General features: G+C 43.6%; 1 protein-coding gene across 1 annotated transcript in view; it reads left to right on the forward strand.

Moving 5' to 3' along the window:
- Positions 1-21,259, forward strand: part of LOC126106653 (centrosomal protein of 164 kDa) — a 675,221-nt gene that overhangs the window by 440,908 nt on the left and 213,054 nt on the right. Inside the window, exons 2-3 of the mRNA XM_049913016.1 lie at positions 5,706-5,817; positions 11,067-11,197. Of these exons, the coding sequence (XP_049768973.1) occupies positions 5,706-5,817; positions 11,067-11,197 (243 nt within the window). The remainder of the gene's footprint in view (positions 1-5,705; positions 5,818-11,066; positions 11,198-21,259) is intronic.

The following is a 21,259-nucleotide window of genomic DNA, read 5'->3' on the forward strand; positions in this document are numbered from 1 at the left end:
GAAACATGAGGGCACTTGTCATCAAGGTTCTGGACGACCACGTCTGCCTACTACAAGAGAGGATCGATGTATTGTTCACCAAGTACGTAGTGCGCCATTCACATCTGTGCCTGCTATCCAAGAACAAATAAGTGGACTCCCTACGACATTGCATGTCATCCCAAACGAATGGTCGGAGAGGAAATTACGGTCCCATGCTTAGGCTGCTGTTAACACCGCGACACTAACGGCTGCGTCTGGAGTGGGAAGCGTGGCCTGATGATGAATGGTGTCGCATTCCGCCCAGCGATGAATCACTTTTCTGCAGTATCCCGGATGGCCATCGTCGACGGTTGTGACGGCGACTTGGGAGAACTCTGATGTTTCCAACATTTTTGAGAGGAATACCATCGTTAAGCCGTCGGCACACGGACCGTGCATCCGAACGTTGAGAGTGTTTCTGACGTCATAGCGTGGAATAGCACGCTCGGGAGTCTTTCCGAACGTGCAGAGCAATATCTGGCATGTCATATATTCTGAGCGTGCGTCTGAGCGTTGACCAATCAGAGGGCACAACGCCACCTACGTCACAAGCACGCCGTCTCCCTTCAGTACAGAGTTGTTAGGTGCCATATTGGCATTCATTTCAAGCCTATGTGTATATATGCCGTTTCTGAGCACCAGCAAATTGAGAATCACTAGAAAACCCGTTGTTAACTGTGTGATTCGTTCCAATAAAATAATGAGTGACATCATATTCGTAGCAAAAGAATTACTGTAACTTGGTGTTATGAGAGTAGGCTATTTGAAGGCAGCAACACACTGAAGATGCACCCAAAACGTATTGTTCTGGGTCAATTTGTTATGATTAAATTTCAATTAGTAATATATCTACGATTAAACTTTACAGCAAGGGTTAAGATAACATGATTAAGTTCACATGGTGTGGTGTTGGTTTAGCGTCAATGTCCTCTAATGAGTTGTTGGGTGGTGTGGCAGTTCGCCCCTTGACACTGTCAAATTTATTCCCTAAAATTCGCGTTTTTATTAAGTTCTGATAGTTTATTATTAGATTAATATAAATATATACTATAATATTTGATGTTATGTAAATATAAGTTCACCTTTTTTTTGAGGGGTGACTGTTTGATTGGCTTAATCTACAGGACAGCTTGCGTTACTTGTATAAACATACACTCCTGGAAATTGAAATAAGAACACCGTGAATTCATTGTCCCAGGAAGGGGACACTTTATTGACACATTCCTGGGGTCAGATACATCACATGATCACACTGACAGAACCACAGGCACATAGACACAGGCAACAGAGCATGCACAATGTCGGCACTAGTACAGTGTATATCCACCTTTCGCAGCAATGCAGGCTGCTATTCTCCCATGGAGACGATCGTAGAGATGCTGGATGTAGTCCTGTGGAACGGCTTGCCATGCCATTTCCACCTGGCGCCTCAGTTGGACCAGCGTTCGTGCTGGACGTGCAGACCACGTGAGACGACGCTTCATCCAGTCCCAAACATGCTCAATGGGGGACAGATCCGGAGATCTTGCTGGCCAGGGTAGTTGACTTTACACCTTCTAGAGCACGTTGGGTGGCACGGGATACATGCGGACTTGCATTGTCCTGTTGGAACAACAAGTTCCCTTGCCGGTCTAGGAATGGTAGAACGATGGGTTCGATGACGGTTTGGATGTACCGTGCACTATTCAGTGTCCCCTCGACGATCACCAGTGGTGTACGGCCAGTGTAGGAGATCGCTCCCCACACCATGATGCCGGGTGTTGGCCCTGTGTGCCTCGGTCGTATGCAGTCCTGATTGTGGCGCTCACCTGCACGGCGCCAAACACGCATACGACCATCATTGGCACCAAGGCAGAAGCGACTCTCATCGCTGAAGACGACACGTCTCCATTCGTCCCTCCATTCACGCCTGTCGCGACACCACTGGAGGCGGGCTGCACGATGTTGGGGCGTGAGCGGAAGACGGCCTAACGGTGTGCGGGACCGTAGCCCAGCTTCATGGAGACGGTTGCGAATGGTCCTCGCCGATACCCCAGGAGCAACAGTGTCCCTAATTTGCTGGGAAGTGGCGGTGCGGTCCCCTACGGCACTGCGTAGGATCCTACGGTCTTGGCGTGCATCCGTGCGTCGCTGCGGTCCGGTCCCAGGTCGACGGGCACGTGCACCTTCCGCCGACCACTGGCGACAACATCGATGTACTGTGGAGACCTCACGCCCCACGTGTTGAGCAATTCGGCGGTACGTCCACCCGGCCTCCCGCATGCCCACTATACGCCCTCGCTCAAAGTCCGTCAACTGCACATACGGTTCACGTCCACGCTGTCGCGGCATGCTACCAGTGTTAAAGACTGCGATGGAGCTCCGTATGCCACGGCAAACTGGCTGACACTGACGGCGGCGGTGCACAAATGCTGCGCAGCTAGCGCCATTCGACGGCCAACACCGCGGTTCCTGGTGTGTCCGCTGTGCCGTGCGTGTGATCATTGTTTGTACAGCCCTCTCGCAGTGTCCGGAGCAAGTATGGTGGGTCTGACACACCGGTGTCAATGTGTTCTTTTTTCCATTTCCAGGAGTGTATCTACGATTAAAGTTTACAGCAAGGGTGAAGATAACATGATTAAGTTCACATCGTGTGGTGTTGGTTTAGCGTAGTAAGTAGCGTCAATGTCCTCTAATGAGTTGTTGGGTGGTGTTGCAGTTCGCCCCTTGACACTGTCAAATTTATTCCCTAAAATTCGCGTTTTTATTAGGTTCTGATAGTTTATTATTAGATTAATATAAATATATACTATAATATTTGATGTTATGTAAATATAAGTTCACCTTTTTTTTGAGGGGTGACTTTGTTTGATTCGCTTAATCTACAGGACAGCTTGCGCTACTTGTATAAACATATTTTGCTCCTTTTACTTTTACGCCTCGTAATTCACATGTTGCAAAGATTCTGTTACTGGGTAGGAACAGTGATCAAGTAAGACTGACTTTGGGGTTTTACTAAAATGTGGGAATGATGAAATAATGCGGTGAAGTATTCCAAATTTGTACTGCACTGTTTGTAATGGAACTTTTATAAGCCTGTGTCCTTATTGACTGGACATGGTACTTTCCTTTTCGTGGACGATGGAGTAAATGTGCGTTTTAATAGAGCTAGCATGCGAATTTTCGGCGCGCCCGTTGAGTGAACAGTGTGTTTTACAAACTAGAAGCATCCTTCAACTGCCACTGGAGGGAGATCGCGTATACCACTTTGGGGCCCACGTACCGTATGCCCAAGTCGCATCGTTCCTGAGCGTTCCAGCACGTTGAACTTGGCACGCTCAACGTTAACGTTCGACAGCACGGTCCGTGTGCCGACGGCTTTACTCCTAGCATCATACTGTGGGGAACCATTGGGTACAACTTCAGGTCACGGCTGGTAGTGACTGCGGGAATTCTGCCGCCAGAACGGTCTTCATGTGTTGCCTCTCGTGCGACAGTATCGTGGTGCCGTTTTTCAACAAAAAAAGGTGCTCGCCCACACGTGACGTAGGTCTCTATGAACTGTATACATGTTGGTGAGGTACTCTTGTAGCCAGTAAGATCCCCAGATTGGTCCCCAATTGAACAAACACTACTGGCCTTTAAAATTGCTACACCACGAAGATGAATTGCTACAGACGCGAAATTTAACCAGCAGGAAGAAGATGCTGTGATATGCAAATGATTAGCTTTTCAGAGCATTCACACAAGATTGGCGCCGGTAGCGACACCTACAACATGCTGACATGAGGACAGTTTCCAACCGATTTCTCATACACAAACAGCAGATGACCGGCGTTGCCTGGTGAAACGTTGTTCTGATGCCTCGTGTAAGGAGGAGAAATGCGTACCATCACGTTTCCGACTTTGATAAAGGTCAGATTGTAGCCTATCGCGATTGCGGTTTATCGTATCGCGACATTGCTGCTCGCGTTGGTCGAGATCCAATGACTGTTAGCAGAATATGGAATCGGTGGGTTCAGGAGGGTGATACGGAACGCCGTGCTGGATCTCAACGGCCTCGTATCAGTAGCAGTCGAGATGACAGGCATCTTATCCGCATGACTGTAACGGATCGTGCAGCTACGTCTCGATCCCTGGATCAACAGATGGGGACGTTTGCAAGACCCTCGGAGACCACGGCTGCGGTTACCTTTGACGCTGCATCACATACAGGAGCGCCTGCGATGGTGTATTCAACGACGAACCTGGGTGCGCGAATGGCAAAACGTCATTTTTTCGGATGAATCCAGGTTGTGTTTACAGTATCGTGATGGTCGCATCCGTGTTTGGCGACATCGCGGTGAACGCACATTGGTAGCGTGTATTCGTCATCGCCATACTGGCGTATCATCCGGCGTGATGGTACGCGGTGCCATTGGTTGCACGTTGCGGTCACCTCTTGTTCGCATTGACGGCACTTTGAACAGTGGACGTTACATTTCAGATGTGTTACGACCCGTTGCTCTACCCTTCATTCGATCCCTGCGAAACCCTACATTTCAGCAGGATAATGCACGACCGCATGTTGCAGGTTCTGTACGGGCCTTTCTGGATACAGAAAATGTTCGAATGCTGCCCTGGCCAGCACATTCTCCAGATCTCTCACCAACTGAAAACGTCTGGTCAATGGTGGCCGAGCAATTGGCTCGTCACAATACGCCAGTCACTGCTCTTGATGAACTGTGGTATCGTGTTGAAGCTGCATGGGCAGCTGAACCTGTACAAGCCATCCAAACTCTGACTCAATGCCCAGGCGTATCAAATTTTTGCCTCAGGGCAAGAGACAACGGCTTTATGACACCCTTCCCAATCGAATCAGTGTATGCATCCAGGCCAGACGGGCTGCAACATGATACTGTTGAGTAGGCTCGTACCGTCAAGCTCTTTGTAAATTTGACTCGGTTTTGTAATCACTGAAATGACATCATGAACCCTCTCAGCCCGTGAGGTTTCATTTAGTTTCCTCGTTTCTTTCTGGGCGCTTCACTTTTTGTCAGGAATTGTAGCTAAGAGTGAGAACGCGGCTAAAAGTATCACACTACTTGTTACAATTACCGACATTTTTATTATTTAAACCAAACGTTTTTAACTCCATTAATAACGACAATACGTTCCGATGTTCAAGATACAGTAGCATGTTCGAAGGCAGTGAAAAACCTCCAAGTTTTCTTTTCTTTTCTTTTTGTATTTCGTCTCCTACTGAGAAAAACAATTAATTATAGGAAAACAGTGAAGTTATCTTTTATTTATGGAATGAACTGTAGGTCTACAAACGTGCATTAGAGAAAATAATTTGCAAACTGTAACAGAAAAAGACCCACTACCATAATTTTTGTTATTATCTAGAGTATCGTATTTTAGGTTAGTATGGAATTGTTAGTAGGTATACTGTCAATCCAAAGCTACAAAAAATGTCCTTTGTACTTAAGCTGTGTACCACACTGTTCTCAATTTATTACACCCAGCAGACAAGGCATTGTGCGTTTCGTAAAGATTGTTATTTCTGTACATTATGCCGAACTTGTTATGTTCCTTTTAAGTCATTTTATAAGTTCATCATTTAATCTCGATATTAAGTAATATCGATGTCGAAATCCTAATCGGGATCGATAATGTGCCAAAATTTACGCCACGTTTAGACAGTGTGTGCTTTATTGTTGCAGAGGTTCACGACTACGCAGTGAAGATCGGCATCGATCCGGATAGCGAGCCGCATCTGCTGCATCTGGCACGGGATGGTCTCATGCAAGCGCTACCGCCGGGTTGGAAGCCGTGGTGAGTCCACACATTCTTTCTGACGTAGTACACGAAGGTCGGTTTTATTTGATTATTTTGTACCTAGAAGAAACTTGCGACATGTCGTTGGCGGCACAGCATTAGTTACGGACTCCCGAAATACTGTAACTCATTGCTACGCGTTGTTGATATCACGATTGGTTTCCGAGCCGTAGTTGTTTGGATGGAGTGTTTGTGGCGTTCGTTGCAGTGTCGGATGTGAGGAGCAACGATGCCATGCGAAATTTTCAGCAAAAGCGAGCAAAGCCTTTACGAAAACGTTTGAAGTTTTGAAGCAACCTTACGCCGATGAAACTCTAGGTCCGAGCGCAGTATTACTAATGGACAAATGGTTAACTCCATATTGAGTATTTCACACTGCAGTGGTGTGACTGCCTGACGTATTGGAACTACATACTGTACTAGGACACAGTTTTGATCTGTCAAGAAGTTTCAGTGACTACGCCTATTGAAAAAGTGGTCTTCAGTCAACAGAAAGAAGTTACCCGTGACCATGAATCAGAATCTCCCATGTATGTCTGCCGATGGCGCCACAATTCAGAAAGTAAGGACCTGGTGCGTGCTAGCCGTCATTTTATTGTCTTAACGTGCCGAACAGATTGAACTCTCGATTGGGACATTATAATCGAAAAACTGAGGATGTATAGAATTGAAGGGAAGTTGGATGCTTTGATGATGGGAGTATACCTCCTGTAAAGAATTCATTGAACAAGCTGAAGGTTATGAAACATACTTTTAAAGAATAATCACAGGAAACAGATGTTGGGCTTGCAGCTGCGACATTGACACATAACTCATATCATTGCAGTCAGTTGCCAAAGAAATTCTACCCAAAAACAATTTCCATACTTGAACCAATATCAAAATGATGTGCCGAGTTTATTTTAGACGTCGATGGTAATGTGTATTTCGAAACAGTTGACCGTAATTACCATGTAAGCACTTTGAAAAGGTTTCTTGAGAAATTGCGCACAAAGAAATAACAGGACAGCATCATTACAAGTAGTGGTGTACGACACTGTTGCTACAGATATAAATCACTATTTCATATATAAAAAGCAATGCATTCCTGTAAATATCAAGCTATCCTTTGGGTATCTATAATACCAGTGATGGAATCCATAATGAAAGATCAGCTATTAAGTTATTTGAAGGAAATAACCTCTTTTATCATACACTGTACAACTTTTGGAAGCGCAAGTCAGCTACAACAGCAGTACTTATTTCCAAGTGTAGGTCAGGGGTTTAAAGTTAAGGACAATAGCACGGGTACTCGCTGGCCTTCGTAACGCATTTGGTTGCACCTGCATAAGGCCCTGCTCAGCAAGCTAAAATCGTGTGGTACTGGGAAAGCTATTCTACAAACGCTCAAATCCTAACTAAATAACAGACGACACATTATATCAGTGCAAGGTGCAGACTCACGTGAAATGAAGTTAAATCACAGTGTGCCACAGGGATCTGTAATAGTTCCCCTGTTGTTCTAAATTTTCGTTATCAACATAGGCTCCAATGGGCTCGCAGTTCGCAGATGATGCAGCGTTGTTTTCAAAAGGGGTGAATTCAGAAAGCAGGAGTCCTGAAAATTCCTGGCAGATTATAACTGTGTGCTGGACTGAGACTTGAACTCGAGAGATTTGCCTTTCACAGGGAAGGGCTCTATCGCCTGAACTACCCGAGCACAACTCAAACCCATCCACACAGCTTTACTTCCACCAGTATGTCATCTCCTACCTTCCAAACTTCGCAGAAGTTCTTCTGTGAAACTTGCAGAGATATGGCGTAGCCACAGCCTGGGGGATGTTTCCATAATGAAATTTTCACTCTGCAGCAAGAGTGTGTGTGGTGATATGACACTTCCTGGCAACCAGTGGCGCCCGCAGGGAGGGGGGGGGGGGGGGAGGGCGTGGGGCAGTTGCCCATAGTGAGAATTCATTCAGTTTACGAATATAAAAAATAACTGTAACTTTAGGGCTCAGTTGTGTATGATTTAAAATACCTGTAAAATTACCACTAAAATAACCGGAAAATATCGATAAAATGACGTAAAAATGATATAAAACATATGTAAACAGAATTACAGGATGAACTAGACCAATGAAAAACTATAAAGGAGAATCGAACTAAAAATAAAAAATTATGATAAATTTAAGAATTGTCTGTTTTTCTTTAAGAAATCTCGTTCGTTGAAGATGTGCAAAATTGTTATATATCCGTCTTACAGCTATTGCCTACGAAGTATCTTTATTTTTATTTCTACACCCACACGTGGTAGAAATTAACAACAGCAAGTGAGGCAAGAATGGGAATAACCAGATGAACCAGCAGTTTATTGTTAACTTTTACAAATGCAATCTTGAGCAACATTTAAGCGTTTTTCCTGAAGGCTCGCCCATTGTTCGTTCTTTACATATTAAAAAAAAATCAGCCATAAAGGGGTGTTAAACACAAACGTAAAAAAATATCTTCCTTGAAAAATAATCTACGATACAGTATCTATATGACGAAAATTACAAAATTAAAGATAGATATCTATAGCCGGAATATTCGAGATTTTAGTAACTGTAAACAATGCATATCTGATAAGGAAAGACCGTTTACATGTTAACAAACTCAGGGCATTTCTAATAAGCTATAATAAAATAAAGCGAATCTGCCGATCAACAAACTATTACATGTGTACGTGGTCCCATTAAGAATGGTACCCATGGTGAGAGTTCCATCTCGCAAATATTGACTTATAGGCTACTAAAATGTCACCCTCTCTGTTCCCACCTCACTAGGTACAAACCTCTTCATAAACCTCAACTGGCAACACAATACAGTTGCACAACAAAACACACTCGGCAAAGTTTTAATCTTTCAAATTTCAAATAATGGTTAACAATTGTCAGACGCCGATTTAAATTAGCGTATTGTATTATGTTCCTTTTCGTTTGCTGAAGAAGTGTTCGAGGGTACTGTGTGGCCACTAATATCGCTACTTGCCTGTAGAAGTAGGGAATATTCTTCATTGGAACTACTGTCAACGAACGTGATCTAGCAGGGTGTGGCGTGAGCTACCTTCATTTCCGTGAACGTTCTAGATGAGTCTTGCTATGTTCTAATACGAACATATCGCATAAATATTTCCACATCCATCGCAAGAAACCGCTCCAAACTATCGCGCGAAACTCAAAAGTCGCTGGCTTGCGGTCTAATGGACAGCGCGCTGTTTCATTGTTGAACCAAAACCCTTCCCTCCCTCCCATCACTGTGATACGATTTCAGCTTCCGTTCTTTAGTCATCGCTCAGCTCGATTCGGCATCGCATCGCGTTAAGGGTTGTGTAAATTCATTGTTTTTTATGTTCATAACTCTGGCATGGTACTAAAAGTGCATCAGTATTTCTAAATTGCATATAAGAGGAAAGCATCAGGCTTACCATGAAACGACAAATGCTCTTCAGAGAACAATAGTAATTCAGTAAGCATATTAGAATGCGTCGGCCTATTCCAAAATAGAGCTGTATCACATGAAACAATCGGTTTTAGTTAGTGCACTACGCAGCTGCAGAACACTGTTGTTAAGTGCATAAAAGAAGCTTTCACAGTAATGTAAGTGAATTTGACCACGTTTACACAGTTGAGTGTAGTGAACCGTTTTTTCTTCCGGACTGTTAATTTAAATCCAACTGCGTTCACTGCATGCATGAGCAGTGTTTTTAAGCGCTTAAACAATTATTAGTGGTAAGAAAACAATTTATTGGCAGAATACGGTTCAGAAACATAAAATCTGGGAATATATATAGAGACAAAAACCTGCGGGCGCCCCTGCTGGCAACTTAAACTGTCTCCTGGAGCGAGACTCGAACTCAGGACCTTTGCCTCACGTGGGCATGTGTTCTGCTGACTGAGCTATCCAAGTGCAACTTGCAACTTGCCCTCACAGCTTTACTTCCGCCAGTACCGCGTCTCCTATCTCCCAAACTTTACACAATTTCCCCTGCAAAACTCGCAACTGTGAGTACAAGTTGTGATCCGTGCTTTGGTGGCCCACTCATCAGAGCACTTGTCTGTGAAAGGCAAAGGTCCCGAGTTCGACCTCAGTGCTGACATGTAAGTACAGGATTGCTTGCGATGAAGGGCAACAAATCGGAGCATAGAGTACTGCAAAGGTGCCACAGGTGACAACCAAAGAGGATGTGCTGTGAAAAGAAATGGCACGCTAGACCATCACTCCCAGTTGTCGGGCGGTATGGCAGGCAACAGTCGGGTTGGTATCCCACTGTTGTCCAGGGCATCTCAAGACAAGTCTGCTGATCATCAGGGACTCATTACTGAAGATAGTTCTACTCCCGTTAACAAGATTCCAGGCAAAAGACATGTCTGCAGATGCCCCAGACAGCACTAGGATACCAACCCGGCTGTGACGTGCCATACGGTATGACAACTGTGAATGATGGTGTGGGGTGCCATTTCTTTTCATAGGAGCGCGACTTTGGTTGTCACCCACAGCACACTTACAACACAGTCATATGCTGACGATATTTTATGCCCCGTTTTGTTATGCATCGTGGCAAGCCCTCCTGAGCTTTCACTTCAGCAAGACAATGCCTACCTATACACAACGGGAATTTCCACTGTTTGTCTCTGTGCTTGCCAAACTCTACATTGGCTAGCAAGACTATTTGGAGCATTATGTTTAGCGCCCTACAACCAGCTCTAGATTTTGTCAATGCAACGCACTGATTCGACAGAATTTGGTACGATGTTCCTCGTAACGTCTACAGATTTCTGTCCCATTTGCATAATTCCTTTGTGGTGCATAATTTTTTTTTGTCTTGGAGTGTTTAGTACCTTTTGCATTAGGATATCATGGTCCACACTATCAAAAGCCTTAGCCAAGTCACAAAATATTCTCATTACTAGTAATTTATGGTTTATTGATTCTAGTACATCATTTGTCAAGGTAAATACAGCCTGTTCAGTGGCCAGACCTCTTTGGTATCCGGACTGTTTGTTACTGAGTTTGTTTTCCTGTGCTAAGTAGGTATAAAGTCTAGTGTTCATTATATTCTTGAAAAATTTTGGAAATATTGGCAATAATTTGATGGGATGGCAGTTCTTTTCCTCCTATATTTTTTGCTAATGAAGTTGATGTGTGAAGCAGAACAAGAGAGTATTTTTTGGATTGCTTCAGATGTGCACTGTTTCACACACCCAGTTATCTTTTTGTCACTGTTTCAGTTACGACGAGGAGTTGCAGTCGTGGTACTACTTCAACTTCAAGACTGGCGAGTCTCGGTGGGAGCACCCGCTGGACGATGTGTATCGCCGGCTGGTGGTGAAGGGCCGCTCGGAGAGCATCAGCTCTGCAGGTCAGTGCGCCTGGCCTGCACCCGCAGTAGAAGCCGCCTCAGGTAGGTAGCAGCACTTGCCGCACCTGTTGCTCCACCTAACACCTGTGTGCAAGCTGTCTTGTTTCACCACTAGTGGTATCACACAGTGTCTCCTTGGGTACAATGGAGAGCTCTGTCTATTATGTGTAGTATTTCAGTGACATGCTTTATCACCCAACAGTGGAAAATCCTGGATGTAAAAAGAACAGCACAAAATAGGATAGATTTCTACTCACCACGTAAAAGATGTGTTGAACAGCAGACAGGCACATTTAAAAGTAGGCCATGCTATTGGACACAGTCCTCCTCCAAATACAGAAAAACACACACACACACACACACACACACATATATATTCACGCATGCACAGCTCACATACACATAGTGAGTCATTGAGGAGTCACATATCATTCATACAATGAGATGTTCAATGTCCTTGATGTCTGCCATCTAGCAAAATATATTGGTTGGTTAAGCACCTCACTTTTGGGAGGTTTTTTTTATGGTTTGTCCAAACTGGAATTATACTGATGTGCTGTTGGTGATGCAGGCTGCAGACTGGCATTTCTACGTGCTGGGTGGAGTCATTTGTTTCTCGGAGTAAGTGAAGTTACAGTTGTACATACATTGAGTTCAACTTCTCAGAGTGTTCTACTGGAACAAGAAAAATCTCTTTTAGCATCTTGGAGGCAATGGATAAAAATCCACAGGGAAAAGTAGTGTCATTGTTCAAGGGTACTGAATAGGAGGACCCTTGCAGTGTCAGTATTGTGTGATAACCGCAAGAAAAAGTAAGAGAAGCAGGAAACCTGGCAAGGTACGGAAGTTACAGATTGACTGTTTCAATGGCTTATTGCCAACACTTCCAGTAGGGAAATAAAGACAAAGGAAACATTCCATCATATCTGGGCACAGTTGGGTATCAGTACCAAGAAGCATCAAATTTCCACAAAGTGTACTATGTTTTTTAATTTGAAAGTGATTAATATTTCAGGGCAGTCACATGAAGTAAGTAGGAGTAAAGCGTTCTACATGCTGTATGTAAGGGATGATGAAACAGTGGGTTTCACATTCAGAAACTGCATTTGGATGTTGGGTGTTTGTCACAAGACTGTGATATGCCTCGTGTATGAAGAAGAAAGCTGTACTATCACTTGTCCAAATTTGACATCAGCAGCATCGTGCCATATCGAGACCAGTTTATCGTTTCTCAATACATATGCTCGTGTCAGTAGGGATCTGTCAGCTATCATGCAACTACAGAATCTTTGACTTCAGGAGGGCTGTACTCAAAGTCATGCAGTCAGTGGCCCCACATCTGTAATTGCCCGAGAGGAGAGACGTGTTGTTCAGCTGTGCAGGATTGTACAGCCACGGCCTGTACCTGACTTGTATACAGCACGACAAGTATGCTCACGGATAATGTATTGACACCTGGTGCAGCACAAACTGTTAGCACAGCGAACATTGTTGCAGATCCCATCAGCACGTCACTATTGGTGCGAGTGATGGCAGTGCTGGACACAGGAGTGGCACCATGTTGTTGTTTCGCACACAGCTTCATGATCCATGTATCCACATGTGGTAATTCTGAGGAGAACAAACAGAAACCCATGGCTTTCCTTTTTCGGAGGGGTAATGGTATGTACTGCTATTGGGCATACAACTTAAATCACCCCTAATTCGGGATGGTAGCCATTACATTTCTGTTGTGTTAAGACCAGCACCTATGCTCTAGCTTTAAGGTGTATGTGATCTCGTGTTTTAGCAATATAACGCAAGACTGCCTGTTGCCCTTGCTGTCCCGACCTACTTCAATACAGAGGGTTTTCGGCTGTTGCTCTGGCCAGCAGTTCTCCATCTCTTTGACCAACTGAAAATATCAGGACACGGGTTTCCAAGTGACTGGCACACCGCCACTCACCAGCCGTTATGGTTGATGAACACTGGCACATAGTTGTGCAGCATGAAATGACATACCCGTATCTGTCATATGAGCTTACTTCGACTCCATGCCCATCCAGATTAGCACCACTGTTGCTGTCATAGGTGGTGCCTCTGTAAACTAGTTTTTGCACCCTGTGTCTTCTCAAATCACCTACACAGTTCATGATGTCTCATTCCTAATATACTACATACACACAATAAGTAAAATTTCATTATTTGCTGTCCTTCCTCGTATTGTAATTTTCATGGCACAATTGCTGTTAGTATCTGTCCGGCGTTCTGTAGAGTGACAAATGCCACATAATATGAGTGAGTAAGTGACTGCTTTAAATTAGAACTAGACCACATAATGAACTGTGGTAAAGTTGTAATTTGATAGTTTTTTATAAGTTCTTGTCTATGTTATTGCACAGCTATTCCACCATTTCATCATTAGAGTTGTAAAAAGTGCTAATGTCCAGTTGAGAGATCCAAGGCTGTTTAGTACGCATGGAGGGAGGGGGAATAACAAAAGTCAGTGAAGCAAATGCAGATGACTCATCTAGGTAATATGTTTCTCTTTCGAGATTCTCATTGGAACTGTCTTTTATTTATTCTGCAAATGAAGAAGAAACAACTCTGCCTTTTTATGTACACTAACTAACATTTTTGCAATAAACAAAATCAAAGTTGATTCTGACTTGGAGTTTACACAGTGCTCATGGGGCAGGGCTCAATGTCTGTGGCTGACCTGAGCACTTACAGTTACTTGGGGAGATACCTCGGCATATGAAACACAAATTTTGTATTCACTGACAAAAGAAATCGCTACTCCAAGAAGGAGTTGTGGAACATAAACAAAAGTTGGTAGGTTTGTTTCTACATCTGAAGGATGACGTCTATTCAGATTTCACCCCACTCGCCTAAGAGTGGCAGTAGTAATGCCATTATGAGGAAGCAAATCAGGTTTGCTTTAAATACACACTGTAATGGTCACGAGTGTTGGTTACCTTTGAGACTGGACACGGTGAGGTGATTTTAGTCGAGAATGCCTTTAAGGCAACATAGATGCCATTATTAGCAGCTCACAGAGTTTGAACGAGGTTGTGTATTAGGGCTATTAGAAGCTGGATGTTCCTTCTATGATACTGCAGAAAGACTTGACAAGAATGTAGCCACTGTGTATGACTGCTGGTAGTGGTGGTCACGAGAATGTGTAGTCACAAGGAGATCAGGCCCCGGACACCCATCTGGCACTACTCAGAGGGAAGACCATTGTGTTCGGCATATGGCTGTGTCCCTTTGTACTACATCTGTGACAGCAATTTGAGCAGCAGTCGGCACCACAGTGAGACAGCAAACTCATACAAATCAATTACTTCAAGGGCAGTTCTGAGCCAGATGACCTGGAGTGCACATTTCACTGACCCCAAACCAGTGCCATTTGTGAATTCAGTTGTGTCATTGGAGGGCAACATGGGGTCTGTTGTGTTTTTTGATGAAAGTGATCCTGCATTGTTACCAGTGTTGGTTAGGAGGAGGCTAGTTGAGTACCTGGACCCAACCTGTCTTGTGTCTGGACACATTGTACCTAAACCTGCTGTCATAGTCTGAGGCGAAATTTCATGCGACAGCACCCTGGCTACAAAATTGTGCATCAGTTTGGTGATTCGACCTGTTGCGCTTGCCATTCATTAACAGCATTCCTGGCGGTGTTTTCCAACAGGATAACACTCACTCACATATCCCTGTTGTAACCCAACACGATCTACAGAGTGTCGACAAGTTGTCTTGCCGTGCTCCATCACCAGACCTGTCTCCAATCGAGCACGTATGGGATATCATTGTATGACAACCCCAGTGTCATCCACAACCAGCATTGACCTTCCGTGTATTGACTGACCAATCATAACAGGCATGGGAGTCTCTCCCACAAGCTGACATACACCACCTGTACAACACAGTGCATACATGTTTGCATGCTTTCATTGAAAATTCTGATGGTTACACCAGTTATTAATGCACCGGCATTTCACATTTGCAATGGCTTATCTTGCGCTTACATTAACCTGTGATGCTGCAATGTTAATCTCTTAAATATGTTATATCTAAAAAGAAAGATGATGAGACTTACCAAACAAAAGTGCTGGCAGGTCGATAGACACACAAACAAACACAAACATACACACAAAATTCTAGCTTTCGCAACCAACGGTTGCCTCGTCAGGAAAGAAGGAAGGAGAGGGAAAGACAAAAGGATTTGGGTTTTAAGGGAGAGGGTAAGGAGTCATTCCAATCCCGGGAGCGGAAAGACTTACCTTAGGGGGAAAAAAGGACAGGTATACACTCGCACACACACACATATCCCAAAGGCGGAAGTACAGAGGCAAAGATGATGTTGAAAGACAGGTGAGGTATGAGCGGCGGCAGATTGAAATTAGAAATTAGCGGAGATTGAGGCCTGGCGGATAGCGAGAAGAGAGGATATGCTGAAGGGCAAGTTCCCATCTCCGGAGTTCTGACAGGTTGGTGTTAGTGGGAAGTATCCAGATAACCCGGACGGTGTAACACTGTGCCAAGATGTGCTGGCCGTGCACCAAGGCATGTTTAGCCACAGGGTGATCCTCATTACCAACAAACACTGTCTGCCTGTGTCCATTCATGCGAATGGACAGTTTGTTGCTGGTCATTCCTACATAGAACGCTTCACAGTGTAGGCAGGTCAGTTGGTAAATCACGTGGGTGCTTTCACACGTGGCTCTGCCTTTGATCGTGTACACCTTCCAGGTTACAGGACTGGAATAGGTGGTGGTGGGAGGGTGCATGGGACAGGTTTTACACCGGGGGCGGTTACAGGGGTAGGAGCCAGAGGGTAGGGAAGGTGGTTTGGGTATTTCATAGGGATGAACTAAGAGGTTACGAAGGTTAGGTGGACGGCGGAAAGACACTCTTGGTGGAGTGGGGAGGATTTCATGAAGGATGGATCTCATTTCAGGGCAGGATTTGAGGAAGTCGTATCCCTGCTGGAGAGCCACATTTAGAATCTGATCCAGTCCCGGAAAGTATCCTGTCACAAGTGGGGCACTTTTGGGGTTCTTCTGTGGAAGGTTCCGGGTTTGAGGAGATGAGGAAGTGGCTCTGGTTATTTGCTTCTGTACCAGGTCGGGAGGGTAGTTACGGGATGCAAAAGCTGTTTTCAGGTTGTTGGTGTAATGGTTCAAGGATTCCAGACTGGAGCAGATTCGTTTGCCACGAAGACCTAGGCTGTAGGGAAGGGACTGTTTGATGTGGAATGGGTGGCAGCTGTCATAATGGAGGTACTGTTGCTTGTTGGTGGGTTTGATGTGGAAGGACGTGTGAAGCTGGCCATTGGACAGGTGGAGGTCAACGTCAAGGAAAGTGGCATGGGATTTAGAGTAGGACCAGGTGAATCTGATGGAACCAAAGGAGTTGAGGTTGGAGAGGAAATTGTGGAGTTCTTCTTCACTGTGAGTGTATACCTGTCCTTTTTTCCCCCTAAGGTAAGTCTTTCCGCTCCCGGGATTGGAATGACTCCTTACCCTCTCCCTTAAAACCCAAATCCTTTTGTCTTTCCCTCTCCTTCCTTCTTTCCTGACGAGGCAACCGTTGGTTGCGAAAGCTAGAATTTTGTGTGTATGTTTGTGTTTGTTTGTGTGTCTATCGACCTGCCAGCACTTTTGTTTGGTAAGTCTCATCATCTTTCTTTTTAGATATATTTTTCCCACGTGGAATGTTTCCCTCTATTATATTCATATCTTAAATATGTTACCTAGACAAATGGATTTCCAGAATTTCATTGCTCTAGATTAATCATTTTTTGGTGTTGTTTTTTGCTTTCCATCATTATATACTGACAGACATGCAAAAATAATCAATTGTTATTTGTTTTTCCATATTAAGTTTACTGGACATGAAAGGTACTTTTCGCCAAATGTGTTTTGCTTTTTATTTATAAAGCATCTTCTGGAAATGTGGATACATAAAGCATCTGTGTGCGTAAAACAGTATTTCTGTATAAAATTGACTGTAATTTTCTTACTGTATGTTTGCCTCTTATTTATATGTTCTGCAAACCACCTCTTTTTTCTTCTTTGTTAATGGATATTGAGGTCAAAATTTTTTCCTGTTTTGTATTCCACTTTTTCTGCTGCTGCATATATGTTATTTCCATTTCTCCTTGCTTTTTTAAAACTTCAGGAGAGGGAAGTATTGTAGTTTTATGTGTTCTGCACCCAGCACAATGTTTGTGTTTGTTCCTTTTCTGTGTAGGTTTTACATGTTGCAATATGAGAATACAAATTTCTTATTGTGTGTGTGTGTGTGTGTGTGTGTGTGTGTGTGTGTGTGTGTGTGTGTGTGAGGATTTCCCTCAGATCGGCCTTGCTTATCATATCACTGTATCAAACAAAATCAATTGTTTTTCACATCTTTGTTTTACTCCTGCTAATTCTGCGATTAATATAGCACTTTAGCGACATGAATTTTGATTATGCTTCACCACTACTGGCACCTGAACAGTTTGTAATATGTTTGTTGCCTCATACGTAGCATACTCACCAAGATACTGAGTCGATGTCATCATACCCCTTCTGCAATCAAAATGCCAGTTGCATGTAATTAATAGTGATGTTAACTTTACAGGTGTTTGCAAGACTTGAGACTCTGCCGAGAGGCAGAAAGGCCAAAAGCAGGTTTACATGATATTAGGGAACAACAGTTTTGCCATCCACCAAGACACCAGTTGCTGTTTGGGATAGGGGATGGCATACAGAGTACCCATGATATTCGCTGAGCAATTAGGGTTGAACACCATCATTCGGAGCACAGGAAAGCAAAGTGAAAAGGGGGGGGGGGGGGGTGTTGGGTTGTGGGCAGATGCATCTCAAATAAAGTAACTTTGTGATTGGCAAATTTCAGTGGCAGGAGACAGTATTGCCAGCATGCAGCTAGCCGCACTTGACATGGCTCTGCACATATCTATATGTATATCTGTACTGTGCAAACCACTCTGAAGTGCGTGGCAGAAGGAAGTTCACACTGTACGCAGAAGAGTATTGTGCTCTTCTTCTAGTAGTAGATAACATAGGTTGATGAAGGGGTGAAGTGTTCCTAGTAATTGGAAAAATGTGCAGATCATTCCCGTTTTCTAGAAGAGTAGTCCAACAGATGCATAGAGCTATAGGCGTGTGTCTCTCATGTCAATAAGTTGAACAAATTTGGAACAAGAAATACACTAGTGGGTTATGACATACATGGAGGACAAAAATTTCCTCTGTAGGGATCAACAATGCAGTCATGGATTTTACTAAATACCTCATCCTGCATCCATCTGATGGCATCAATCCACGGCTTTCAGAATATCATGTGGGAAAAGTGCAACATCTCTTTCATGTGATTGAGGATTTTCGAATCCATGCTGAGTGGAATGAAGGATGTTATTCTCTTTGAGACACTTCATCATATTTGAGCTCATAATATGTTTGAAGATTGTACAACAAACTGATGTCGAGGATATTGGTCAGTAGTTTTGTGAATCATTTCTGCTGCCATTCGTGTCATTGGGTGTGACCCATGCTTTCTTTCAACTATTGGGCATAGTTTTTTTTCCAATCAAATGAAATTGTTGTATGGCATTGATGGCCGTGAGTCTCCACCTGGGGAAGTTAGGCCCCCAAGTTACTGACACCACATTGGGCAACTTGGGTATCGATGATAACGAAGAGATGGTGAGGACAACAAAACACCCAGTCCCCTAGTGGAGAAAATCTCCAATCCGGATGGGAATCAAACTAGGGCCCACTGCATGGCAGTCAGATGCACTGACCACTCAGTGAAGGGGCAGCCTTTGTTTGATGGATGTGTGGTATATTATACTTAAAAGAGGGGCTAACTCAGTTGCAAATTCTGTGTGTAATTTGTGTGGGATTCAGTTGGACTCTGGAGCTGTGTTGAATTTTAGCAATTTAGCACTCTGGACTGAGCAGCCAGAGATAGGGATCGTGTATGTGTGTGTGTGATATGTGTGTGTTTTTCTTTTCTGATGAAGGCTTTAGCCAAAAGCTCAAAATCTGCAACAGTCTTTTTGTTGTGCTTGCCTGCAACTCAGCATGTTTAAGGTGTGTAGTAATCGTATCCTGGTGGGTTCTGTGTTATGCAGCAGAAGTTCAGGTATGTCCTTTTATCCTCAATTTTTAGCAAAGCCTGTCAACAATTTTCTGGGAACTCAATTATTCTAATTGAAGTATTTCATTAATTAACAAGTTATTTTAGTATAAGTACATATTATTTGGAAGCAGAACAATCAGAGCTACTAGACAGCAGCACTGGATGTTTGAAAGGATTTTATTCTAATATTTGAACGTTCTGGAAACTGGCCATTTTGGATAAAGGTAACTTTTTTTATATATTGTAACAAAAGATAAGATGTTGATAAGAAAGAAGAGATTGAAGATTGAGGGCTTTCAGATAAGGTATGTTATCTGTTCCATATTTAATTGGCGTTTGTAGTGACATCTCATGTCAGTGATGGGAGGGTATCATGATTTAATTACATCTGTGTTTGATTCAGTGGAAGTAGAAAGCTGAAGTTGTCACTACTGTGCTGCTGAAAAAACTTTCTTTATATAAACCAAGCAGCACTGCATCATATGCTGAAGTATCTTATCAGGAAACCTTTTACTTTTTGCATAAAAACTTAAAAGCCAGAGATTCTGGATTCACATGTTTATTCACTGTGAAGTTGTTCACGAATAGTTGCTTACAATACTTTGAAGTTAAGAAACTTGTTGTAATGGCGACCGGAACGATCGCGGGGTTGTAGTGACAGAAACACGGCAGGACCCGCGGAGCGGCCCATGTACAACAAGACAACGGGAGAGGATGGACACGACCAACGAAGGACCTTACAACACAAAACAAGAACAGAGTCACAAACCAAACAAGACAACCACGTCCACTCGTAAAGTAACACAAAAGTCAATACGTTGTCTAATGCGAGGCGATATGTCCGGGGACACATGTGAGGTTAGACTGGCAGGCTGAGCGACAGGGAGGCACTTAAGTACTCAATTGGGGACGCCGCTATTGGCCGCTGCAACCACGTGTTCACTCTAAATGCGGGCCAGGAGGCGCGCGCTGCCACAGATTACGGCGCGATGGTACAGAGACCTCTATGGGTCTTCGACATCCATGACGTCTGGCAGGGATTCAAATTCCGTGGTGCGCAGTACCAGAAAACTCACTGCCCATTGTCCAAAGAACATGCAGTGAATTATGAATGTGAGCTGTGATTGGAAAACTAAGGGAAGCAGAAATTGATAGCCTGAAATTGTTAAAGTAAGCCCCACAGCTGTCTGTAGAAGTCTCAAAATCTTTTGTAGTCATTTTCACGGAATTCCTGAATCCTGTTCCATCCTCTGTTTTTAAGGTGTGAGGAAGATCTTACCCACATCCGTTTTTAAGAAGCCGACAATTTCACCAGTGTTTATGAGCACTGGTACTTTCCAGTTGGTGTGCTGCAGATTATAAGCTGCACATGAAATGTAGGTTAATTGCAAAGTGTCCAAATAAATAATATCCAATTATTAAACACATATTTCCATTGCGATTTGCCAACTTCTGAGTTATGAGACTTCTTCAAAGAATACTCCTGTTTCCTGAGATGTTCTTCAGGCTTAAGACCGAGGTGGTGTTGTCCGTGTGACTGGACAATGTTGCTACACAGATGACTCCTTCATTAGTGGTAGCTCATTACCTGCATTTTTTTCTTTTCTCAGTATAATTTACTACCTTTGTAATATTCATGTTGTAATGATACTACTGGGGAGCTGTGTTTGATTAGACTACATTTCTTCATAATTTGTACTCTGGAAGTACATATAAAAATGAAATTTCTGTATCACAAAAATGTTGGAAATGAAATCAGAAGTCCTATTAATTTATGGAATTTTTTTCTCACATAAATAGTGTTTAACATCAGTAGTTTCCATCATAGTCTAGAAGTAACACTAACCTCGGTTTCAGAGCAGTTACTTATTGGATTTTGTGTCATGCATTGGCTTGTGATGATATGCAGTGAGGCCTAGCAGGTGTCAT

Source organism: Schistocerca cancellata, chromosome 10 (genome assembly GCF_023864275.1).
Source record: "Schistocerca cancellata isolate TAMUIC-IGC-003103 chromosome 10, iqSchCanc2.1, whole genome shotgun sequence".
Taxonomy (NCBI): domain Eukaryota; kingdom Metazoa; phylum Arthropoda; class Insecta; order Orthoptera; family Acrididae; genus Schistocerca; species Schistocerca cancellata.